General features: G+C 33.0%; 4 protein-coding genes across 4 annotated transcripts; all 4 read right to left on the bottom strand.

Annotated features, from left to right (window-relative positions):
• Window positions 1-10996: 10996 nt before the first annotated feature.
• LOC131659792 (glycine-rich cell wall structural protein 2-like) lies at window positions 10997-11925 on the bottom strand. The gene is made up of 3 exons (XM_058928929.1): window positions 11832-11925; window positions 11570-11623; window positions 10997-11474 (listed from the first exon to the last, which is right to left on the bottom strand). The coding sequence occupies exons 1-3, from the start codon at window positions 11923-11925 to the stop codon at window positions 11143-11145; spliced, it is 480 nt and encodes a 159-aa protein (XP_058784912.1). The 3' UTR covers window positions 10997-11142.
• A 2229-nt stretch (window positions 11926-14154) lies between these two features.
• On the bottom strand, window positions 14155-14935 carry LOC131659791 (uncharacterized). Its single transcript, XM_058928928.1, has 2 exons — window positions 14842-14935; window positions 14155-14486 (listed from the first exon to the last, which is right to left on the bottom strand). The coding sequence occupies exons 1-2, from the start codon at window positions 14933-14935 to the stop codon at window positions 14155-14157; spliced, it is 426 nt and encodes a 141-aa protein (XP_058784911.1).
• A 1234-nt stretch (window positions 14936-16169) lies between these two features.
• LOC131657198 (putative glycine-rich cell wall structural protein 1) lies at window positions 16170-17161 on the bottom strand. Its single transcript, XM_058926669.1, has 3 exons — window positions 17003-17161; window positions 16741-16794; window positions 16170-16647 (listed from the first exon to the last, which is right to left on the bottom strand). The coding sequence occupies exons 1-3, from the start codon at window positions 17097-17099 to the stop codon at window positions 16316-16318; spliced, it is 483 nt and encodes a 160-aa protein (XP_058782652.1). The 5' UTR covers window positions 17100-17161; the 3' UTR covers window positions 16170-16315.
• Window positions 17162-19323: 2162 nt separating this feature from the next.
• Window positions 19324-24903, bottom strand: LOC131659790 (uncharacterized). The gene is made up of 2 exons (XM_058928927.1): window positions 24810-24903; window positions 19324-19655 (listed from the first exon to the last, which is right to left on the bottom strand). Exons 1-2 carry the CDS (start codon window positions 24901-24903, stop codon window positions 19324-19326), a joined length of 426 nt encoding a protein of 141 aa, XP_058784910.1.
• Between the last annotated feature and the right edge of the window lie 1407 nt (window positions 24904-26310).

The following is a 26310-nucleotide window of genomic DNA, read 5'->3' as shown; positions in this document are numbered from 1 at the left end:
TGAAATAATGAGTCAAGTCAATCTAATGGCTTTGATATCAGATTTTCCCTGCTACACACCTTTTGTTTGACTTTAGTCGATTCCTTGTACTCATTGTGAACTCTTGATAACTTCTGAAGGGCAATGGAACGGTTGGAACAAAATCAAGTTATGCTAAGAGAGGACATGAACGCTATGAACCATAAGGTTGACTAGATGTTGGAAGCTCTTCTAGCTTTGTCGAAGAACAATTTCCAGAATGCCTTCATAGAAAATGTCGATCCTACATCATGCTTTACTATGGTGAACAACCCAATGTACGATTTTCCTTGGCAGATGGATGATCCTATCCAACCTTAGCCAGCGCACAATGCTATAGCCAATAAAATCTCTATGGAATAGGGACACTCCATTAATCAAGTTTGGCATATCCCACCGCTTCACGCTACTGAACACCGTCAAGAGGTAAACCCAATGATCAATGTCACAACTCATCAGGATACCCTAGAAGTTGTTCAAATATGTCGTATTCTAGGTGAACAAATAAGAGCCCTATAAGGAAAAGATGCCTATGGTCTGGATGCTGTTGACACGTGCTTAGTGTCAAACATCGTGATCCATCTAAAGTTCAATATGCCATATTTTGAGAAGTACAAAGGGTTTAGTTATCAAAAAACTCATTTGATGACGTTTATTCAGAAGATGGTCGCGTACGCTCATGATGACAAGTTTCTCATCCATTATTTTCAAGATTGTCTCAGTGGGGCATCATTGGAATGGTATATGCAACTGGGAAGAGACAATGTGCATACCTATAAAGACTTGGCTATTGAATTCCTGAAGCATTATCAATACAATACTGATATGGCTATGAGTTTTACTCAATTGCAATGTCTTTCTCAGAAGAGTAACGAGTCATTCAAGGAGAACGCTCACAGATGAAGAGAGTTGGCGGACTGCGTTTAACCTCCAATGCTTGATATGGAGCTGGTTGATATGTTCTTGGGTACCTTACAAGGTCCATACATGGAGATAATGATAGGCTGTGGGTCATCAGGCTTATCTAACTTAGTGATGGTGGGAGAATGCATCAAATAGTAATCAAGGGTATAATATTAATAAAACTCATACCTCAAATCAATATGTCTTTGTCATACCCCAAAATTTACCTCCCACAATTCTCTCATAACAAGGTTTAAGAGCAAACTTCAAAACCTTGCCCACTCAAATAATCCAGATAACCCACAGTCAACTGATTCAAACCTGAAGGTCAACTACAATCAAAGCATGATCCAAACCATAATCATTGGGGCAAACATCAAGTGTGGGGATGCATAACCATCATTTGATCAAAGATTGATCATGATTCCATTAATAGAAACTCAGAGATGAACAAATGCAAAAAGGTTCAAATTAGGGTTTCTTAGGAGAAAGTCAACCCAACTTTGACTGGGCATAACTTTCACATGGAACATCAAAAATTCCCCACTCAAAGCCTATTTTGAAGGAAATTGGATTCTCTACAACTTTGTGTCTCACAAGACAGGGCTAGAAATGCTTCATTTAAAAGATACAAGGCAAAAGATTACAGGTCATTTTCAGGCATCCTTCAGAAACAGTTTTTTCCCAAAAAGAATATGATCAAGATAAAAGCCTCAAATGAAAAATATGTTCCAAAGTGGCTTGTAGGGGACCTCTTGAGGTTTCTAAAAAGTATTAGATCTCCTTCATATCTTAAAAATTGAGTGAGATATGCTTGATCAAAGTTAGGTGATTTAGGAGGACCAAATGTGAAATAAAGGAGGTCCAATTTGAATTTCTTGCAAGTGGGCCTATATTTTATGACTCAAACTTGATTCAAAAGTGATCCAAACAACATGCCACGATTTTCTTTTTTTATCCAATTTATATAATTTTGTTTCATTTTTTAATGATTTAAAATAGTTTAATTAAGTAGAAAATCAAATATTTTGTTAAATATATGCATAGGGATTGGTTTTAATCAGCATTTAAGGCAAAATATGATATAATTTCGTGCATATTGATTGGAGGAAGAAATCAACACAAAAGAGGGCCAAAATAGAAAGTTCATATTTGAAAATAAAATCAATTTTCTCAAATTTGGAAAGATTGGATTCAAAGGCATGTGGGCTGTATGATTGACCTAATTTCGTCTCTCTATAAATACTGAGCACAAGGCACAAGGATTAGGGGAGAAATTTTGGACAAAAACGCAACTGCAAGAACTCAAAAGTGAGCAAGAAATTGAGATTCGGTTTCAAGGCATTGGAGGTTCTCAATAAGGTTCAAGCATTGCACAAGGTTCACCAAGGGATTCTGAAGCTATTGGGATACTCATGCGTCATCAGCACCCCCAGAATAATCTCCTATAAGTCGAGGTAGGTCCTTCTGAAACTTTGCTCGATCTGCATGTTTGAAGCATTCATGTGTTAAATTATTGGTGTGTTATGGTTTGTATGATGCCTGTGATCGTTTCTGAATGATTAAATTAAAGTTTACATGGTTTAATCGCGTGCTACCATTAACGTCCGAGTAAGGGTTTTAGGGTTTTAAATTGGGGCTTTTGGTTAGAGGGAAAATTAGGATCAATTGAATGTATGGTTGAAATCGTGGGGACGGGACGAAGGATTTAGAAGGGGTGCGAAAAATTTATGTCCTTGTATGAGCTATTCGTTATTTTTCAATGCAGTTGCTACGAACCCAAAACCGTAGCTATTTCGTAGCTGTCTTTCCTGAAATTTGCAGGGTAAGTGGAGAAGACGATGACGTGTCTCTGTACTACTGGGTAGTTTGAATCTACGCGCGAGCTTTTCCATTTATTTTCTTGATTTTTGTATTTGTTGTGATAAAAGCGTTTTCTAAACGCGTGAACATCCTGGTTGGGTTGGTAAGAGCGTTGAATGACCCTGGGGGCGCGGGTTCAACACCCAGCTTCCCCATATATTTTTTCTAATTTGTGCTACTCACGATCCAGTGCGTCTTGGATCTTAAACTCCACCATACATCCTCAAAATTTGACCCTTCAGCCACTATCAACTCAGATCTAACGCCCAAGATCTGATCCCCTATAACATAAACCCTCAAGGTTACCACACTGAATAAAAACCTTAATAAAACTAAAATAAATTTTAATCATTTGTTTTATTTTAATTAAAATACTTATTTTTAATATATATTAATTATATGATAATTACTTTTTTTATAAAATAAATATGTAATGATTATATTAAAAATTCTCAATTTGTTATTCGTGCCGATTAAATCGATTGATCGCTATGGTTAACAATGATTTTAATTAAAATACTATTTAATTAAAATAAAATTCAAACTATATTCGATTAAATGGTTGCAATCATCTTATTGATTGTGATGATTAATCTTGCCTCATGCTAAATTTAATTTGTTATTATTTGTAATCGTGTTAATCGATTATGAGAGGTAACAATATAAAATACAATTTATAAAATAATAATAATAAAACACATTAATTCATTATTAGTGATGATCGAATCAATCGATTTGAATTGGTAATGGTGCAAAACCCCTAATCTTTTAACTATGGTGATCAAATCTATTGATCATTGCGGTTAATTGTGCCAAATCAGGGTTGTACGCCCAAACCCTAAAATAATTCTAAAATCCATTCAAAACTACACAATTATCAAACTACGATAGGCCATTCAAAAAGCCTCTAAAAAACACATCTCTAATCAAATTCAATCCTAATGGCGTACAACCTTCCCCGAACTACGTAGACTCTGATCCTCCCTAAGGAGGTACGTAGGCACTTGGCAACAAGGCGAGTCCCCCTCTTCAAAATTCTAATCATGTCATTATAATTCTGTTTGCCATATTTCTTTATGAACCCTGCCATGAAACCCTAATCTTTGAATTATTAGCCTTTAGGAAAGGGCTGAGGGTGCCTAACACCTTCCCTCAGCCTGATTATAATAACTTACCCTGAATCTCGTATCTGTGTAGGGTTTCCTATTCGCCCTTCAGAATAGGTGGTGACTCTAAAGCTAAATTTTTAGGCAGGTTGCTACAGCTGGCGACTCTGCTGGGGAGAACACTTTTAGTTAATTATTATGCTCCTAAGGCTTGAGTGGGTTTAGGTTTATGGCTCATGGTTTGTGGTTTAGGGTTTGTGGCGCACTTTAGGGTTGGCAAATTGCCACATTTAGGGTTTTGGGGGAGGTTTATCTTTTAATGAACATTAAATTATTTATTTGTTTATTTGTTTTATGTTTTTATCTGCCTGAAAATATTTGCCTTTATTATTATATATTTTACTCTATTTTCATGTCAGTTAAACCTTAAGTGTGGGAGTTAACTTTGAGACCAAAAGGGGACATGAATCGCCTTACGAATCTCACTGATAACTCCACTCGGAGTGGGTTAGGTGTTTGGAAAGGTCCGAAACGAAGCTTGACTTTGTGGAGGGCTGGACTGGATACTTAGCTGATCTCTCCGGGAACCTACCCCAAAAATTCGAACCTCATGGATAAAATGAGTTGTTCCAAAATCCGAAGAGACGAAAAAGTCTCGGAGGCTACGAACGACCCCATGAGACCTTCTAGAACCCCCATAAAAAGGTTGGCTCCCAAGAGCCCCCTACGTCGAACCTATGAACCTGGGTTCTTTGAAATATCATGTTAATTGTTTTTTTTGGTTGTGTTTTATATGTCTGTATTATTTTTCTATTTTTATGTTTGCATGCATCATCTATCATTTGCATTCTCATCATATCTTATCCATAAAAAAATAATACACATATGTATATATATATTTTGGTAAGATTGTGTTTTGTTGGTGGATGTGTAGGAAGGATGAGTACGAAGAAAATTGTCCACTTTACTGTTTCTACTCCAGACATCAAGAAATTGAAGATAATCAAAGAGAAATTACCATCAGGTGCTTTGGATAGGTTTGAGATCCGCTATGGAAATATATTGGATTTGCTAAGGGTAAAAGTACAAGAGGAAGCTATCACCGCTTTGGTACAATTCTATGATCCGCCTTTGAGATGTTTTACTATCCAGGATTTTCAGTTAGCTCCTACCTTAGAAGAAATGGATGCTATGTTGGGTTTCTCGAGGATAAAAAAGGAATTCTATACTTATTTAGAAAAGGCTTTGGGAATGTCCGCTGAGGAATTAAAAGCTAACTATAAAACTGAGGGAGAGGTGCATGGGATCAAAAGATCTTATTTAGAAAATAAAGCGCTAATGTTTGCTCAAAGGAAACAATGGGACATTTGTGGACATGTATTAGCTCTCTTGGTTTTCGGTGTTGTTTTATTGCCAAAGAATATTGATTATATTGATCCTACCGCTATTCATGCTTTCACTTCTTTTAGGCTTTTTGACAAAGATCCAACTCCGACTATCCTCGCTAACATTTACTATGCTATTCATATGAGGTATGAAAGAAAGAGAGGAGTGCTAGTTTGTTGCGTTCATTTGCTCTATTCTTGGTTGACTTCCCATCTCTACAAAGCTAGTTGCTTTATCCAAGAATTGACTAGGAACGATTGGTCTCAAAAATTAAGGGCTCTTAAAGCGGACTCTATTCTATGGTATGCAAGAAAGCTGAATTCAGATAAGATCATTTACAAATGCGGAGAATTCAACAATGTGCCATTGATAGGAACTCTTGGTTGTATTAATTATAATCCTGCTTTAGCACTACGTCAATTGGGTCATTCCATGGATAAGGAACCTTCCGAGCAACGTATAAAAGAATTAATTTTGCATGACAATGGGAAAGGTGAACCAAGAACATGGAAAAAGGTAATTCAAGCTTGGAGCAATGTGAAAAGGAGAGACTTTGGGCCAAAGAATGTAATTGCAAAAGCATCTTATACCGCATGGGTTCAAGAAAGAGTAAAAAAAGTGTTGCTTCCTTTTGTTGTGGATCCCGCCTACAAGCCTGATTCTCCTGATCCTGTTCCTTTATCCATCGAAGAGATAGAAGGAATCAGGGCTGCCCTAGAGGCGTCCCGAAAGGAGAAAGAGAAATTAGAACTTGATTTGCATCAACTTACTAATGAAAGGAGCCAACTACGCTTTGACCTTAAAGAGAAAAATCAAGAGCTTCAAGCTGCTAAGGAAGAAAATGATAGACAGAGGAGTAAAAGGAAGCGAGCAACCGAAGGAGTTCTAAGTGCTAATTTTAATCTGGAAGCACATAATGAGAGGTTGGAACAAGCGGATAGAGAAATTGCAAGGTGGAGAAGGCGTTACGAAAAGGCTTCCCATGACAAAGCAGAATCTGAGAAAAATCTGGAAGCTGTAATCTTTGAATTAACTGATAGGACTAAAGATCAAGAGGATGAAATAAGGAACCTCAAATATGATCTTCAAGAAGCCCTCAATGCTGGACAACAAGAGCACGCAAGAAGATTAACCACGGAAGAAGAACTTTTACAGCGCACTGGTGAGTACGAAAGAGCATTTCAAGCTATGGTATCACTTAGGGAAGTATTCACAAGACAAAAGGAGGAATACGAGGCAGCCCTGGATGAAAAAGACTATTGGAAGAGACTCTACACCATTATTTTTACGGCGAATGAGCATGTGAGCATGGTTCCTAAGATGCTTGAAGAGTATGAGAAATGTCGTGAAAATTATGATAAGTTGGTTTATTTGTGCAATGACTTGATCCTAGACATTCCAAAAAGTTTGGCAAAGGCGGAATCATCTCTCGTTATCCTTCCCAAAGAAGTCAAGGAATTCATGGAACTTTGTAGAGACATGGTGGACAAGTTCAAAGAAGACATCCAAAGGCGTTCTTAGTTTTATTCCGCTTTCATTGTTGCTTTTATTTTTATTTCAAGTATTTTGATTTTCAATTTCAATTTCCTCTTTGTGAACCAACAATGGATTAGTATTTTCTTTTTAATAAAGTGTGTTTCTTTTTCGTTACTCATCGTTTCTGTAAATACTCACCAACCTTGTTTACCTCTCTAAAAAAAAAAGGGAAAACATATGTGTACATACATGTACAAAAAAAAAAAAAGAGAAAAAATAAATACATATGCAAAAAATATATACATAATACATATGTGCAAAAAAAAAGAAAAATGTACATGTATATATAAAAAAAAGGGGATTAGGATTGATAGTCGAGGGAGCATATTTTCATGTTAGATGTGGAGCACACATTTTGAACTTAATAGTTCACGATGGTTTGAAAGTGATAGATGAATCTTTAGATAAGATTAGGTTGTGTGTGAAATATGTAAGGGGCTCAGAAGCTCGAAAGATAAAGTTTGCATCTTGTTTAAAGCAACTTTCAAATGTGACTTCTAAGCAAGTTCGTCAAGACTTACCTACTAGGTGGAATTCCACTTATCTGATGCTTAAGACTGCTATAGGTCAACGAGAATCCTATACGCTCCTAAGTGATATTGATCCCTATTTTGATTGTTGCTTATCAAACGAGGAGTGGGATGAGGTAAAAACCATAGCTGATTTTTTGAAGCCATTTTACGATATCACAGTGTTATTTTCGGGTAGTTCTTATCCAACCACCAACCTCTATTTTAGTGGTGTGTGGAGAATTCATATGAAAATCAAGGAAGTTGCATGTGTTGTTCATAGTGAGTTTGAAAAACAAAATTAATTATGTTGCATGGCTAGAAGAATGAGGAAAAAGTTTGATAAATATTGGAATTCTTATAGTGTTGTTCTATCATTTACTGTCATCTTGGATCCTAGATATAAGTTGCAGTTTGTTGAGTGGTGCTATGTGAGGTTGTTAGGTGATGAGGGAATACAAGTTGCAAAGTTGATATTTGATAAGTTGAAAGTTTTTTTTTCAAGAATATCTCAAGTCCTCAAATGAAGCAAGCACTTCATCTTCACAAAGATCAATTAGAGGTAGTCCAAACATTCTCTCAAATGACTTGCAAGATTTTGGGAGTTACATAAGTAAATTGTGTGAACCGTCAAGAGATGAGTCTGATTTAGAAGCTTATTTGAATGAAAAAAAATTGATCACGAGCAATATGCTGATTTGGATGTTTTGCAATATTGGAAAGCAAATGAGGGTAAATATCCCAAACTTTCTATATTGGCACGTGACCTTTTGACCATTCCAATCACTACAGTTGCATCAGAATCAGCATTTAGTATAGGTGGACGTATACTTGATAAGTATCGAGGCGCTCTTAAATCTGATAATGTTGAAGCATTGTTATGTACACGTGATTGGCTTTGTGAAATTCCAGGTTAGTATCTACAACAATTCCATTTATATTCTTTTCATTTATCTTCTTTTATAGTTAATGTATGTTTAATTATTTTCTACTTTGATTTTCTCTTATAGCTCCATTTGATATTGATGGACCCGATTTTGTTGAGGACCTTTCAACCTTCTTTTCCATAACATGAGGTTACTGGAAGTTGCCATCTATCTTGGGAGAGCATTATACAAATATGTTACGTAACTTTCTCCCTCTTTTTTTATATAACTTTGAATGAATGTGCCTAATTTCAATTGAACTGGATAAAGAAATTTGAGACTTATGGCTCTGTTCATAATTTCAATTTCATGTGAATACTCTCTTGTGCTATGGTTTCTTGTTATTCGATAGCTCCATTTGATAAATGAAAAGAATATAAATGGAACAGAGCCATAAGGATTAGATAAGCAACTTGATCACTGGCTTGGGACAGTGAGCTACATTTAATGCTGCTGTTTTAAAAAACAACCACTACAGGGCCCAGGTGCTAGACATTAGCTTGAACTCGCACTTGCACTACTTAGTGACTGATTTGCTTCTGTCATAGTGACTGATTTGTTAAGTAATTAATAGTTTAGCATAGAATGTTTGTGCATTTGTGAAATATTGGAAACTGTCATAGTGACTGATGATGTTGACTTTGCATATGTGCTTTAACAGAAGTATAAGTACACTAAGTTTTAACAGAAGCATAAGTACACTAAGTTTTTTCTTTGATAGGTGTTGTTTAGTTCCACTTCTAAGTTTTAACAGAAGCATAAGTACAACACTAAGTTCAATTCCGCTTCTAAGTTTTAACAGAAGCATAAGTACACTAAGTCTAAGATTGTTTCAACACTTTTTTTGTCTATGAATTGAACATTAACACGTGTCATAGAATCTTTGTTCTTCTCAATCATTACAGCAAGAACATTTTGAGTTCTATTATGACTTTCCCACTTTATCACCTACTTGCTTCTATTTTTGTATATTGGTATATGTGCTTTGATGTTTCTTCTATACTTAGTGAAGTATATTACAAAAAGAAGAAGCTCATTCTTTTCTTAATGACACACACACACACACACACATACCATATTCTAAAGATGTTCTTGTTGTTACTGCTAGAAGAAGCAATGATAAGATTATACCTCTGAAAACTTTATGGCAGGTTCTTTAACTTGAAGATGAGTAATGATGAGAAAAGTTTTGGCTCAAAGAAGAGGTGGAAACATGAAGAAATTGAGTGGCTCCAATCAATTGGAATTCTCTTGTAGGTTAAGGACTTTATGCAACTTGAATTCAACTTATACCAACTTGAGATATGTAGCTAGTAGTCTAGTACTGTATGTAATCTTGAATTTGAATCTTGTTTCACCTAGGAATTCTCTTTTGTAATTCAAGAACCTTGTGTAATGGAAATCCAAAGATTTGTAGTAATTTTGTTTCACTTTCTAAACTTAATAACATTAATTATGTCTTTTCAGAATATTTAAATTATTTTTTGTGAAATTTAAATTTTTGAAAGAAATATAAAAATAATGGGTATATTAATTTTTATTTGTGAAATTTAATTTTTTTATGAAATTTAAAAAATAATTAAAAATATTTAATTCTTGTGAAATTTAATTTTTTAATTTTTTTTAAAAATAATTAAGAATATTAAAAAAAAATGTGAAATTTAATTTTTATTTTTTTTAAAAATAATTCAGAATATTTAAAAAAATTGTGAAATTTAAAAAACAATTAAGAATTTTTAAATTATTTGTTTGGATGGATGGATATCCATCCATTAGAAATCTGTTAACGGATGGATTGAATGGTTTTTATCCCTTAATGGATCGATTGGATTGGATTTTATTAAGAGAATTTAGCGGATTCTAATGGATTAATGGATTGGTTTGATCCATCCATTAACAATCCAATCCATATCCATCCAATCCATCCATTTTGCCACCCCTAATTTCATGTAATAGTGTCAGATTTACGCTACTTGATGTAACGATACAAGTATGTTTAATATTCAAAATGAATAATTTTTTAAACTTTATCATGATTGAGTAACATACTCGAGCTGCAAATCTTATCAATTAAAGGATGAATTAAATGGATGAAGATAGATATCAGTGTTATGCTTCTTGAATCAAATGATCCATATGGACAAATAAATTTAGATTTAGTCAAATTTTGACATTTTATGGCTATTTTAGTCTTTAAATTTTTTTATTCATATTCTAGTTTAAGCAACTACTTTAGATGAATAATAATGTGAATTAGAATCCCTTTTATAGACCACCTCTATATTTCTATAAGATTCAAGTTTCAAATTCAAATTTTGAAGATTGTATAACAAACATTGTTTTTCAAAATTTAAATGACAAAAATCAATTTTTTAACTAAAAAAAAAATCATTTAAACTTGAAATAGGATCTTCTTCTTGTACAATCTATTCCAATACAATTTTTCAAACATGAAAATTAAATTTTCCAAATAAATCAATAGCTGAACATTCAATAGGAAATTATTATTTATAAAATTATACTTTATATCACTACTACAAAAAAGCTATTTAATAGCGTTTTTTTTGTTTTTAATAGCGCTTAAAAGCGCTACTAATAGTACTAATGATATATTATTTGAACACTTTTTAGTTTGATTAAGCATCTTTTGTATCTAAGTTTGGATACTTCAATAATTATTTCTGATCAAAACATGTAATAAATTATGGAAAATTTTAATGATGATTATTATTGTTATCAATATGTCAATTTTTATTATTCATAATTCATGTACTATACATAAAGAGAGACAATACTATAATTATGACATACATTTAAGGATAAAGAAACTTGAAGAGAGCATATATTCTCTTTTTATATTTGTCATAAATCATAGAAGTCTCATTTACCATTGCACTAATATCCTCCGCCTCCTCCTTCGCTTCCACCACCTCCGCCACTTATATTGACGTTTTCTCCACTTCTTCCATGACTGTAATCTCTGCTTCCAACACTTTCTCCATCTCCTACTCCAGTTCCATCTCCATAATCTCCTCCGCTACCACTTTTTCCACCACCATGATCTATTCCATCATTAACAATTCCACCTTTCCCTATACCACCTATATTATGTCTTCCTTGAACGCCACCATCGCCAATTTCACCAAATATGCTATCACCATATTCTGAGCCTATGTTTTCCTTGCAGTTTTCATCATGAAGTGGAACCAAAATCATCTTCCTTCCCCCTGAATTTGAAAAGGTTTACACAATTGACTTAATTAACAAAAATTCACATTATTTATCAATCCCATTGATATAAAACATTTTAATTTTTTTTTACCTTTTTCACGATTGAAACATCCCTCAAGGTCTTCATTGACGTTTTTCTTTGGACCTTCATCAAGAAGTTACATAATTATGTTATTGTAACAACAGAGTTTAATCATACACGTAATATATTCATATGGAGAGTGGTTATAAAAATTTATCATATGAATGTTTTTTCTAAAATCATTTATCAGTATCATTCACACATTTAATTCACAAAAATCATAAACAAAGTTGATGAACAAATAAAACGATGTTGATTCCAAGGTACATACTTGGTGGATCAGGATCTGGTTCATCAGCCACAACTACAGATATGAGAACCACGCCAGACAGTAGTATGAGAAAAATAAAAGATTTGAAATCCATCATTGTAAGTAAGTAAATAGAAAACACGACAATACATAAAAAAATTAAAAGATGGGAGAAAATGTTCTTACAAGATCCTTATTTATGGTGCATCATCATACTAAATGTTATAAATATGTGGGGCCCTATCATTAAAACTATATTTTGTCACCATATTAAATTTAAGTTTCATTCAATTTTGTTTTAGAAGATATGAAAAAGGACACATAAAAAGGGGATCTAAGTTAAGTTTGATGATAACAATTAATGTTTAAGGAATCAATGAAAACTGTAACTTGCATTAGAAGAAAAATAAAATGGGATTACAAAGTCGTGTAGGGCCGTGGCTATGTTTTTTTAAAGTAAAAATGCATGTAATAGTTTCAGTTTGTATTTACTTTATGCTGTATCTGGACATGTTGTTATTGAATGCACATTTTATTTATCTTATGTTATTTCATGTAGTAGTGTCAGATTTACGCTACTTGATGTAACGATACAAGTATGTTTAATATTCAAAATGAATAATTTTTTAAACTCAATCATGATTGAGTAACATACTCGAGCTGCAAATCTTATCAATTAAAGGAAGATTTAAATGGATGAAGATAGATATCAGTGTTATGCTTCTTGAATCAAATGATCCATATGGACAAATAAATTTAGATTTAGTCAAATTTTGACATTTTATGGCTATTTTAGTCTTTAAATTTTTTTACTCATATTCTAGTTTAAGCATCTACTTTAGATGAATAAAAATGTGAATTAGAATCCCTTTTATAGACCACCTCTATATTTCTATAAGATTTAAGTTTCAAATTCAAATTTTAAAGATTGTATAACAAACATTGTTTTTCAAAATTTAAATTAAAAAAAAATCAATTTTTTAACTAAAAAAAAATCATTTAAACTTGAAATAGGATCTTCTTCTTGTACAATGTATTCCAATTCAATTTTTCAAACATGAAAATTAAATTTTCCAAATAAATCAATAGCTGAACATTCAATAGGAAATTATTATTTATAAAATTATACTTTATATATTCCACCTATTGTATATTAATTGCGTATGCATTCACTAATCTAACTATTAGTATAACTTACTAAAAGAGGATTCAAACTGAAAATACTGAAAACTATGAGTGCTATACTCCATTTCTCATATAATACCTCAAAACCTCCTGAATAGAAACGTGCTAATTATATGTTTGCTATGGTGTTGGTTATATTTAACGTGCATCTGCAGTGGCATTTTAGATTTAAAAATATGCTATCCAAGAAATAGCTGCATATAATAGCGTCTCCAAAACTAAATCCACGTCAAATGTAAAGCCACACAAAACATGTACTTTTTCTGCTTGAGCATAGATTTATTTAATCTTGTACTATTTTTCTTGTTTTACTTTTATTGCACTCTTTTTTTCTTAGTAAAAATATAAACAAAATGAAAGCATAACATCATTTTTATAACTAAAAAATGAAAAAAAAAAAATATCAATTCAAATTTTTCCTTAATTCTAAATTCAATATGCTCAAGATATTGATTTTATGGGCATATTAGTTTCACCTTGCTTAGTATATATACTTTACTATTTAATTTTTATATCAAATTATTTATTGAGTTTATTTAGCTTTTTTTAAAATAATGAAAAATAGATCTATTTTCCATACAACAAACCAAAAGATTGGGTAATAAATTACGACATTTTATATGGAAAAAATGTGAGTGTATTATGCATCCCGCATTACCTTACATTTTTGTTTATCTCAATGAACATTAGTTTCATGAGTCATGATGATTTGATGCTTCAAATTATTGTATACATTACATAATAAAGGAGACTGAAGAGGATATATTATCTAATAAATATTTTTAATAAGAATTTATTCTCTCTTAAGAATTGATTGATCTATTTAAAAAAATAGGTGAGTGAAATGCTAAGATACTAATAGTACTAATGATATATTATTTGAACACTTTTTAGTGTGATTAAGCATCATTTGTATCTAAGTTTGGATACTTCAATAAGTATTTTCTGATCAAAACATGTAATAAATTATGGAAAATTTTAATGATGATTATTATTGTTATCAATATGTCAATTTTTATTATTCATAATTCATGTACTATACATAAAGAGAGACAATACTATAATTATGACATACACTTAAGGATAAAGAAACTTGAAGAGAGCATATATTCTCTTTTTATATTTTTCATAAATCATAGAAGTCTCATTTACCATTGCACTAATATCCTCCGCCTCCTCCTTCGCTTCCACCACCTCCGCCACTTGTATTGACGTTTTCTCCACTTCTTCCATTACTGTAATCTCTGCTTCCAACACTTTCTCCATCTCCTACTCCAGTTCCATCTCCATAATCTCCTCCGCTACCACTTTTTCCACCACCATGATCTATTCCATCATTAACACGTCCACCTTTCCCTATACCATCTATATTATCTCTTCCTTGAACGCCACCGTCGCCAATTTCACCAAATATGTTATCACCATATTCTGCGCCTATGTTTTCCTTGCAGTTTTCATCATGAAGTGGAACCAAAATCATCTTCCTCCCACCTGAATTTGAAAAGGTTTACACAATTGACTTAATTAACAAAAATTCACATTATTTATCAATCCCATTGATATAAAACATTTTAACTTTTTTACCTTTTTAACGATTGAAACATCCCTTAAGGTCTTCATTGACGTTTTTCTTTGGACCTTCATCAACAAGTTACTTAATTAAGTTATTGTAACAACAGAGTTTAATCATACACGTAATATATTCATTTGGAGAGTGGTTATAAAAATTTATCATATGAATGTTTTTTCTAAAATCTTTTATCAGTATCATTTACACATTTAATTCACAAAAATCATAAACAAAGTTGATGAACAAATAAAATGATGTTGATTCCAAGGTACATACTTGGTGGATCAGGATCTGGTTCATCAGCCACAACTACAGATATGAGAACCACGCCAGACAATAGTATGAGAAAAATAAAAGATTTGAAATCCATCATTGTAAGTAAGTAAATAGAAAACACGACAATACATAAAAAATTTAAAAGATGGGAGAAAATGTTCTTACAAGACCCTTATTTATGGTGCATCATCATACTAAATGTTATAAATATGTGGGGCCCTATCATTAACACTATATTTTGTCACCATATTAAATTTAAGTTTCATTCAATTTTGTTTTAGAAGATATGAAAAAGGACACATAAAAAAGGGATCTAAGTTAAGTTTGATGATAACAATTAATGTTTAAGGAATCAATGAAAAATTGCATTAGAAGAAAAATAAAATGGGATTACAAAGTCGTGTAGGGCCGTGGCTATGTTTTTTTAAAGTAAAAATGCATGTAATAGTTTCAGTGTGTATTTACTTTATGCTGTATCTGGACATGTTGTTATTGAATGCACATTTTATTTATCTTATGTTATTTCATGTAGTAGTGTCAGATTTACGCTACTTGATGTAACGATACAAGTATGCTTAATATTCAAAATGAATAATTTTTTAAACTCAATCATGATTGAGTAACATACTCGAGCTGCAAATCTTATCAACTAAAGGATGAATTAAATGGATGAAGATAGATATCAGTGTTATGCTTCTTGAATCAAATGATCCATATGGACAAATAAATTTAGATTTAGTCAAATTTTGATATTTTATGGCTATTTTAGTCTTTAAATTTTTTTATTCATATTCTAGTTTAAGCAACTACTTTAGATGAATAATAATGTGAATTAGAATCCCTTTTATAGACCACCTCTATATTTCTATAAGATTCAAGTTTCAAATTCAAATTTTGAAGATTGTATAACAAACATTGTTTTTCAAAATTTAAATGACAAAAATCAATTTTTTAACTAAAAAAAAAATCATTTAAACTTGAAATAGGATCTTCTTCTTGTACAATCTATTCCAATACAATTTTTCAAACATGAAAATTAAATTTTCCAAATAAATCAATAGCTGAACATTCAATAGGAAATTATTATTTATAAAATTATACTTTATATCACTACTACAAAAAAGCTATTTAATAGCGTTTTTTTTGTTTTTAATAGCGCTTAAAAGCGCTACTAATAGTACTAATGATATATTATTTGAACACTTTTTAGTTTGATTAAGCATCTTTTGTATCTAAGTTTGGATACTTCAATAATTATTTCTGATCAAAACATGTAATAAATTATGGAAAATTTTAATGATGATTATTATTGTTATCAATATGTCAATTTTTATTATTCATAATTCATGTACTATACATAAAGAGAGACAATACTATAATTATGACATACATTTAAGGATAAAGAAACTTGAAGAGAGCATATATTCTCTTTTTATATTTGTCATAAATCATAGAAGTCTCATTTACCATTGCACTAATATCCTCCGCCTCCTCCTTCGCTTCCACCACCTCCGCCACTTGTATTGACGTTTTCTCCACTTCTTCCATTACTGTAATCTCTGCTTCCAACACTTTCTCCATCTCCTACTCCAGTTCCATCTCCATAATCTCCTCCGCTACCACTTTTTCCACCACCATGATCTATTCCATCATTAACACGTCCACCTTTCCCTATACCATCTATATTATCTCTTCCTTGAACGCCACCGTCGCCAATTTCACCAAATATGTTATCACCATATTCTGCGCCTATGTTTTCCTTGCAGTTTTCATCATGAAGTGGAACCAAAATCATCTTCCTCCCACCTGAATTTGAAAAGGTTTACACAATTGACTTAATTAACAAAAATTCACATTATTTATCAATCCCATTGATATAAAACATTTTAACTATTTTACCTTTTTCACGATTGAAACATCCCTTAAGGTCTTCATTGACGTTTTTCTTTGGACCTTCATCAACAAGTTACTTAATTAAGTTATTGTAACAACAGAGTTTAATCATACACGTAATATATTCATTTGGAGAGTGGTTATAAAAATTTATCATATGAATGTTTTTTCTAAAATCTTTTATCAGTATCATTCACACATTTAATTCACAAAAATCATAAACAAAGTTGATGAACAAATAAAACGATGTTGATTCCAAGGTACATACTTGGTGGATCAGGATCTGGTTCATCAGCCACAACTACAGATATGAGAACCACGCCAGACAGTAGTATGAGAAAAATAAAAGATTTGAAATCCATCATTGTAAGTAAGTAAATAGAAAACACGACAATACATAAAAAAATTAAAAGATGGGAGAAAATGTTCTTACAAGATCCTTATTTATGGTGCATCATCATACTAAATGTTATAAATATGTGGGGCCCTATCATTAAAACTATATTTTGTCACCATATTAAATTTAAGTTTCATTCAATTTTGTTTTAGAAGATATGAAAAAGGACACATAAAAAGGGGATCTAAGTTAAGTTTGATGATAACAATTAATGTTTAAGGAATCAATGAAAACTGTAACTTGCATTAGAAGAAAAATAAAATGGGATTACAAAGTCGTGTAGGGCCGTGGCTATGTTTTTTTAAAGTAAAAATGCATGTAATAGTTTCAGTTTGTATTTACTTTATGCTGTATCTGGACATGTTGTTATTGAATGCACATTTTATTTATCTTATGTTATTTCATGTAGTAGTGTCAGATTTACGCTACTTGATGTAACGATACAAGTATGTTTAATATTCAAAATGAATAATTTTTTAAACTCAATCATGATTGAGTAACATACTCGAGCTGCAAATCTTATCAATTAAAGGAAGATTTAAATGGATGAAGATAGATATCAGTGTTATGCTTCTTGAATCAAATGATCCATATGGACAAATAAATTTAGATTTAGTCAAATTTTGACATTTTATGGCTATTTTAGTCTTTAAATTTTTTTACTCATATTCTAGTTTAAGCATCTACTTTAGATGAATAAAAATGTGAATTAGAATCCCTTTTATAGACCACCTCTATATTTCTATAAGATTTAAGTTTCAAATTCAAATTTTAAAGATTGTATAACAAACATTGTTTTTCAAAATTTAAATTAAAAAAAAATCAATTTTTTAACTAAAAAAAAATCATTTAAACTTGAAATAGGATCTTCTTCTTGTACAATGTATTCCAATTCAATTTTTCAAACATGAAAATTAAATTTTCCAAATAAATCAATAGCTGAACATTCAATAGGAAATTATTATTTATAAAATTATACTTTATATATTCCACCTATTGTATATTAATTGCGTATGCATTCACTAATCTAACTATTAGTATAACTTACTAAAAGAGGATTCAAACTGAAAATACTGAAAACTATGAGTGCTATACTCCATTTCTCATATAATACCTCAAAACCTCTGAATAGAAACGTGCTAATTATATGTTTGCTATGGTGTTGGTTATATTTAACGTGCATCTGCAGTGGCATTTTAGATTTAAAAATATGCTATCCAAGAAATAGCTGCATATAATAGCGTCTCCAAAACTAAATCCACGTCAAATGTAAAGCCACACAAAACATGTACTTTTTCTGCTTGAGCATAGATTTATTTAATCTTGTACTATTTTTCTTGTTTTACTTTTATTGCACTCTTTTTTTCTTAGTAAAAATATAAACAAAATGAAAGCATAACATCATTTTTATAACTAAAAAATGAAAAAAAAAATATCAATTCAAATTTTTCCTTAATTCTAAATTCAATATGCTCAAGATATTGATTTTATGGGCATATTAGTTTCACCTTGCTTAGTATATATACTTTACTATTTAATTTTTATATCAAATTATTTATTGAGTTTATTTAGCTTTTTTTAAAATAATGAAAAATAGATCTATTTTCCATACAACAAACCAAAAGATTGGGTAATAAATTAAGACATTTTATATGGAAAAAATGTGAGTGTATTATGCATCCCGCATTACCTTACATTTTTGTTTATCTCAATGAACATTAGTTTCATGAGTCATGATGATTTGATGCTTCAAAATTATTGTATACATTACATAATAAAGGAGACTGAAGAGGATATATTATCTAATAAATATTTTTAATAAGAATTTATTCTCTCTTAAGAATTGATTGATCTATTTAAAAAAATAGGTGAGTGAAATGCTAAGATACTAATAGTACTAATGATATATTATTTGAACACTTTTTAGTTTGATTAAGCATCATTTGTATCTAAGTTTGGATACTTCAATAAGTATTTTCTGATCAAAACATGTAATAAATTATGGAAAATTTTAATGATGATTATTATTGTTATCAATATGTCAATTTTTATTATTCATAATTCATGTACTATACATAAAGAGAGACAATACTATAATTATGACATACACTTAAGGATAAAGAAACTTGAAGAGAGCGTATATTCTCTTTTTATATTTGTCATAAATCATAGAAGTCTCATTTACCATTGCACTAATATCCTCCGCCTCCTCCTTCGCTTCCACCACCTCCGCCACTTGTATTGACGTTTTCTCCACTTCTTCCATTACTGTAATCTCTGCTTCCAACACTTTCTCCATCTCCTACTCCAGTTCCATCTCCATAATCTCCTCCGCTACCACTTTTTCCACCACCATGATCTATTCCATCATTAACACGTCCACCTTTCCCTATACCATCTATATTATCTCTTCCTTGAACGCCACCGTCGCCAATTTCACCAAATATGTTATCACCATATTCTGCGCCTATGTTTTCCTTGCAGTTTTCATCATGAAGTGGAACCAAAATCATCTTCCTCCCACCTGAATTTGAAAAGGTTTACACAATTGACTTAATAAACAAAAATTCACATTATTTATCAATCCCATTGATATAAAACATTTTAACTTTTTTACCTTTTTCACTTTGAGATATTGGATCGAACTCTAGTATTGTCGAAGGGTAGCTTCTTGGTTCGACAGTTCGACAGGGTTAAGCATGAAGTCGAAGTATTGTTCACATGCTGGTGTCGAAGTGTGCATGCTGTAGTCGAAGATGGGTCTAGCATGCAGATGTCGAAGATGCTAGAGTTGTTAGCATGTTAAATTGGGTTTTAGTGTTTAAACCCTAATTTGTTAAGTTAGCTTGTTTATTAAGTTGGCTTGTGTAATGGGCCTTGCTGAAAAAGCCCATTAGTTAGTATGTTAGGTTTTATTATAAATAGCATACTAGTCTCTCATCATTGCTAAGCTGCAAATCCTAATTTGGGTGAGAGAGGTTATTTGTTATTCTTGTAAACTTGTAATCTTGTTTTAAGAGAAAGTGAAAGAATAGCTGTTATAACCAATTCTTGTGTTCTTATTCTCTTCCCTAATTCCTATTATACTTTGTTCTTGGCATCGTTTTTCACAACAAATTGGTGCGGTGAGCGTGGAGAAGATGCCGTCAACAAAGTATGAGATTGAAAAGTTCACCGGAGTGAATGATTTCGGTCTGTGGCGCTTGAAGATGAAAGCCCTACTGGTTCAGCAGGGGTGTTTGGAAGCGTTGAAGGGAGAGGCAGCCATGAATGCTGCATTAACGGCAGCGGAGAAGACGACTATGATTGAGAAGGCACACAGCGCAATTTTGTTGAGCCTTGGTGATAAGGTTCTCAGGCAGGTATCAAAGGAGACGACGGCATCAGGGTTATGGGTGAAACTTGAAAGTTTGTACATGACCAAATCGCTGGTAAATCGACTCTACCTGAAGCAAGCTTTGTATTCATTCAAGATGATTGAAGACAAAGTGTTGGCTGAGCAGTTGGATATGTTCAACAAGCTGATTCTTGATCTTGAAAATATTGATGTGAAGATTGATGATGAAGATCAAGCGCTGTTACTATTGTGCGCTTTGCCTCGATCACATGCTCACTTCAAAGAAACTCTCTTGTATGGAAGGGAGTCCCTGACGTTTGAAGAAGTTCAATCAGCCTTGTACTCTAAGGACTTGAATGAACGAAAGGAGCATAAACCTTCGACTGTTGGCGAAGGTTTGGCCGTTAAAGGAAAACTCTTACGAAAGGATGGTAAGTTCGACAAGAAGAAAGGCAAAAGCCAGTCGAAGACTTACAGTGGCGAAGCATCTGGCATTCGATGCTACCATTGTAAGAAGGAGGGTCACACAAGAAAGGTGTGCCCTGAACGCTTGAAATATCATGGAGGTAAGGATAATGGCAACGCTGCCATTGTTCAAGATGATTTCGAATCATCTGATGTTCTTGTGGTTTCAAGCAGTGACTCTAAGAAGGAGTGGATTATGGATTCAGGTTGCACTTGGCACATGACTCCAAACAAAGACTTGTTCGAGGAATTATGTGATCAAGATGGTGGATCAGTATTGCTGGGAAACAACAAGGCTTGCAAGATTGCAGGTGTTGGATCTGTGAGATTCAAGCTCCATGATGAGTCAATAAGGTTGTTGACTGAAGTCAGGTATGTTCCTGATTTGAAGAGAAATCTGCTTTCTCTTGGTGAATTCGACAAGAAAGGATATGTTTTCCAAGGAGAGAAAAGTATCCTAAGAGTCATGAAGGGTTCGAAGGAAGTCTTGAGAGGCGTGAAGAAACAAGGCTTGTATACCCTTGAGGCTGAAGTTGTAAGTGGTTCGACAAATGTTGCATCCACGAAACCTTTGTCGAAAACAGAAATCTGGCACATGAGATTGGGCCATGTCAGTGAAAGGGGTCTGGTCGAATTAGGGAAACAAAATCTGCTTGGTGGAGACAAAATCGAAAAGCTGAAGTTTTGTGAACCCTGTGTACTTGGAAAATCTTGCAGAGTGAAGTTCAACAAAGGCAAACAAAGAACACATGGATCCCTTGATTACATCCATGCTGATCTTTGGGGGCCTGCAAGGTGTCCATCACATTCAGGAGCAAGGTATTTTCTATCCATAGTAGATGATTATTCCAGAAAATTATGGGTATTCATCCAGAAGACTAAGGATGAAACTTTTGAGAATTTCAAAAGTTGGAAGACTCTGGTTGAAAATCAGACTGGCAGAAAGGTCAAGTGGTTGAGAACCGACAATGGCCTTGAATTTTGCAATGAGGCATTCGACAGTTTTTGTGCTGCCTCTGGTATTGCAAGGCATAGAACTACTGCAGGTACTCCACAGCAAAATGGTTTGGCTGAAAGGTTTAATCGAACTATTTTGGAGAGAGTCAGATGCATGTTGACTAGTGCGGGGTTAACAAAGGTGTTCTGGGCTGAGGCTGTTTCGACAGCAACATATCTGATAAACAGATGTCCTTCGACAGCGTTAGATATGAAGACACCTGAAGAAGTTTGGTCGGGACATCCACCAGATCTCGACAAACTGAGAGTATTTGGCTGCGTAGCCTATGCTCACATTAGGCAAGACAAGGTCGAACCTAGAGCTCTGAAATGCATGTTCATGGGATACCCTGAAGGAGTCAAAGCTTATAGGCTATGGTGCCTAGAGCCAGGTCACAGGAGGTGTATCACCAGTCGAGATGTAGTTTTCAATGAAGCTGAAATGGCTTTTAAGAAAACTGACGATGTTGGTCGAAGTACAGAAACATCGGACGAAGAGCTGGAACAGGTAGAGATTCCTGTTGAGGTGGAGCATGTTGATGCTGAATTGCATATCCCAGATGAAGTCGAAGAAGAAGCAGAAGATGCTGAAGTTGAGGAAACTGACGATGACTACCTATTGTCGAGAGATAGGTCGAGAAGAGTCATCAAGCCACCTCAAAGACTTGGATATGCAGATCTTATAGCTTATGCCTTAATCTCTGCAAGTGAGGTTCTAGACGAAGAACCTAGAGACTATAAGGAAGTTATGAGGAGTCGAAATAAGACTGAATGGCTGAAGGCCATGGATGATGAGATAAAATCTCTTCATGATAATCATACTTGGGAACTGATCAAGAAACCTGCTGGGGCAAGGTTAGTCAACTGTAAATGGATTTTCAAAGTTAAGGAAGGAATTGAAGGAGTGACGTCGAAAAGATACAAGGCAAGGTTAGTTGCAAGGGGTTTCACTCAGAAAGAAGGTGTCGACTTCAATGATGTGTTTTCTCCTGTTGTAAAGCATAGGTCCATTCGAATGTTGCTTGCCATGGTGGCACAGTTCGACCTTGAACTGGAACAAATGGATGTGAAGACTGCGTTCTTGTATGGTGATTTAGATGAAACGATCCTGATGAGGCAACCTGAAGGGTATGTCGAAAAGGGAAAGGAAGATTATGTGTACAAGCTAAAAAGATCTTTGTATGGGCTGAAACAATCTCCTCGACAGTGGAATAGGAGATTCGACAAGTTCATGGCACGCATAAGTTTCATTAGAAGTTATGCCTATCTCAAGAGGCATATCTACGGAAGATTCTTGAAAAGTTTGGTATGTCGAATTCGAAGCCAGTTGTGACTCCAACAAACCCTCAATTCAAGCTGAGTATTGATCAGTGTCCCAGTACTGATGTCGAAAGAGCCTATATGAATAGCATCCCATATGCTAATATAGTCGGTTCTTTGATGTATGCTATGGTCTGTACTAGACCCGACATAGCATACGCAGTAAGTCTTGTAAGCAGGTACATGGCGAATCCTGGAAAGGCTCACTGGCAAGCATTGAAGTGGATTTTAAGGTACATAAATGGGTCTCTGAATAGAGTCCTAATTTATGGTGGAGCCTTGGGTGAAGATAGTAAAATAGTAATAGAAGGATATGTCGACTCTGATTATGCAGGTTGTATGGATTCCAGAAAATCTATTTCTGGATATGTTTTCACCATGTTTGGCACTGCAATTAGTTGGAAAGCAACACTTCAGAAGGTTGTTGCTCTATCAACCACTGAAGCGGAGTATATTGCCCTAACTGAAGCTGTGAAAGAAGCATTGTGGCTTGAAGGTTTTGCAAAGGAGCTGAAACTTCAAGGTCGAGGTATCACTGTTAAATGTGATAGTCAAAGTGCAATACACCTGTCGAAGAATTCAGCCTATCATGAGCGAACTAAGCACATTGATGTGAGGCTGCATTTCGTCAGAGGAGTAATCGAGCGTGGAGAAGTCCAAGTGCTGAAGGTTTCGACTGAAGACAATGCTACTGATATGATCACCAAGACATTGCCGAGTTGCAAGTTTTTCCACTGTATGCAGTTGATAAAGCTGCATGAAGAAAGCTAGTTTGTTCCTTGACATTGTAGAGTTAGGTCCAAGGTGGAGATTTGTGAGATATTGGATCGAACTCTAGTATTGTCGAAGGGTAGCTTCTTGGTTCGACAGTTCGACAAAGTTAAGCATGAAGTCGAAGTATTGTTCACATGCTGGTGTCGAAGTGTGCATGCTGTAGTCGAAGATGGGTCTAGCATGCAGATGTCGAAGATGCTAGAGTTGTTAGCATGTTAAATTAGGTTTTAGTGTTTAAACCCTAATTTGTTAAGTTAGCTTGTTTATTAAGTTGGCTTGTGTAATGGGCCTTGCTGAAAAAGCCCATTAGTTAGTATGTTAGGTTTTATTATAAATAGCATACTAGTCTCTCATCATTGCTAAGCTGCAAATCCTAATTTGGGTGAGAGAGGTTATTTGTTATTCTTGTAAACTTGTAATCTTGTTTTAAGAGAAAGTGAAAGAATAGCAGTTATAACCAATTCTTGTGTTCTTATTCTCTTCCCTAATTCCTATTATACTTTGTTCTTGGCATCGTTTTTCACAACATTCACGATTGAAACATCCCTTAAGGTCTTCATTGACGTTTTTCTTTGGACCTTCATCAACAAGTTACTTAATTAAGTTATTGTAACAACAGAGTTTAATCATACACGTAATATATTCATTTGGAGAGTGGTTATAAAAATTTATCATATGAATGTTTTTTCTAAAATCTTTTATCAGTATCATTCACACATTTAATTCACAAAAATCATAAACAAAGTTGATGAACAAATAAAATGATGTTGATTCCAAGGTACATACTTGGTGGATCAGGATCTGGTTCATCAGCCACAACTACAGATATGAGAACCACGCCAGACAGTAGTATAAGAAAAATAAAAGATTTGAAATCCATCATTGTAAGTAAGTAAATAGAAAACACGACAATACATAAAAAATTTAAAAGATGGGAGAAAATGTTCTTACAAGACCCTTATTTATGGTGCATCATCATACTAAATGTTATAAATATGTGGGGCCTTATCATTAACACTATATTTTGTCACCATATTAAATTTAAGTTTCATTCAATTTTGTTTTAGAAGATATGAAAAAGGACACATAAAAAAGGGATCTAAGTTAAGTTTGATGATAACAATTAATGTTTAAGGAATCAATGAAAAATTGCATTAGAAGAAAAATAAAATGGGATTACAAAGTCGTGTAGGGCCGTGGCTATGTTTTTTTAAAGTAAAAATGCATGTAATAGTTTCAGTGTGTATTTACTTTATGCTGTATCTGGACATGTTGTTATTGAATGCACATTTTATTTATCTTATGTTATTTCATGTAGTAGTGTCAGATTTACGCTACTTGATGTAACGATACAAGTATGTTTAATATTCAAAATGAATAATTTTTTAAACTCAATCATGATTGAGTAACATACTCGAGCTGCAAATCTTATCAATTAAAGGAAGATTTAAATGGATGGAGATAGATATCAGTGTTATGCTTCTTGAATCAAATGATCCATATGGACAAATAAATTTAGATTTAGTCAAATTTTGACATTTTATGGCTATTTTAGTCTTTAAATTTTTTTACTCATATTCTAGTTTAAGCATCTACTTTAGATGAATAAAAATGTGAATTAGAATCCCTTTTATAGACCACCTCTATATTTCTATAAGATTTAAGTTTCAAATTCAAATTTTAAAGATTGTATAACAAACATTGTTTTTCAAAATTTAAATTAAAAAAAAATCAATTTTTTAACTAAAAAAAAATCATTTAAACTTGAAATAGGATCTTCTTCTTGTACAATGTATTCCAATTCAATTTTTCAAACATGAAAATTAAATTTTCCAAATAAATCAATAGCTGAACATTCAATAGGAAATTATTATTTATAAAATTATACTTTATATATTCCACCTATTGTATATTAATTGCGTATGCATTCACTAATCTAACTATTAGTATAACTTACTAAAAGAGGATTCAAACTGAAAATACTGAAAACTATGAGTGCTATACTCCATTTCTCATATAATACCTCAAAACCTCCTGAATAGAAACGTGCTAATTATATGTTTGCTATGGTGTTGGTTATATTTAACGTGCATCTGCAGTGGCATTTTAGATTTAAAAATATGCTATCCAAGAAATAGCTGCATATAATAGCGTCTCCAAAACTAAATCCACGTCAAATGTAAAGCCACACAAAACATGTACTTTTTCTGCTTGAGCATAGATTTATTTAATCTTGTACTATTTTTCTTGTTTTACTTTTATTGCACTCTTTTTTTCTTAGTAAAAA

Source organism: Vicia villosa, linkage group LG3 (genome assembly GCF_029867415.1).
Source record: "Vicia villosa cultivar HV-30 ecotype Madison, WI linkage group LG3, Vvil1.0, whole genome shotgun sequence".
NCBI lineage: Eukaryota > Viridiplantae > Streptophyta > Magnoliopsida > Fabales > Fabaceae > Vicia > Vicia villosa.
The sequence above is the reverse complement of the archived record's forward strand: the minus strand, read 5'-3'. Positions and strand labels throughout refer to the sequence as shown.

What these genes read in the sequence shown, in the direction of transcription:
- LOC131657198 (XM_058926669.1), bottom strand. Translation starts at nt 17,099, where the DNA reads ATGATGGATTTCAAATCTTTTATTTTTCTCATACTACTGTCTGGCGTG. An exon ending in ACCAGATCCTGATCCACCAA is followed by an intron (nt 16,795 to 17,002) that starts GTATGTACCTTG and finishes TTGTTGATGAAG; the next exon opens with GTCCAAAGAAAAACGTCAAT. An exon ending in ATGTTTCAATCGTGAAAAAG is followed by an intron (nt 16,648 to 16,740) that starts GTAAAATAGTTA and finishes TTTCAAATTCAG; the next exon opens with GTGGGAGGAAGATGATTTTG.
- LOC131659790 (XM_058928927.1), bottom strand. Translation starts at nt 24,903, where the DNA reads ATGGATTTCAAATCTTTTATTTTTCTTATACTACTGTCTGGCGTGGTT. An exon ending in ACCAGATCCTGATCCACCAA is followed by an intron (nt 19,656 to 24,809) that starts GTATGTACCTTG and finishes TTTCAAATTCAG; the next exon opens with GTGGGAGGAAGATGATTTTG.
- LOC131659792 (XM_058928929.1), bottom strand. Translation starts at nt 11,925, where the DNA reads ATGGATTTCAAATCTTTTATTTTTCTCATACTACTGTCTGGCGTGGTT. An exon ending in ACCAGATCCTGATCCACCAA is followed by an intron (nt 11,624 to 11,831) that starts GTATGTACCTTG and finishes TTCTTGATGAAG; the next exon opens with GTCCAAAGAAAAACGTCAAT. An exon ending in ATGTTTCAATCGTGAAAAAG is followed by an intron (nt 11,475 to 11,569) that starts GTAAAAAAAAAT and finishes TTTCAAATTCAG; the next exon opens with GGGGAAGGAAGATGATTTTG.
- LOC131659791 (XM_058928928.1), bottom strand. Translation starts at nt 14,935, where the DNA reads ATGGATTTCAAATCTTTTATTTTTCTCATACTATTGTCTGGCGTGGTT. An exon ending in ACCAGATCCTGATCCACCAA is followed by an intron (nt 14,487 to 14,841) that starts GTATGTACCTTG and finishes TTTCAAATTCAG; the next exon opens with GTGGGAGGAAGATGATTTTG.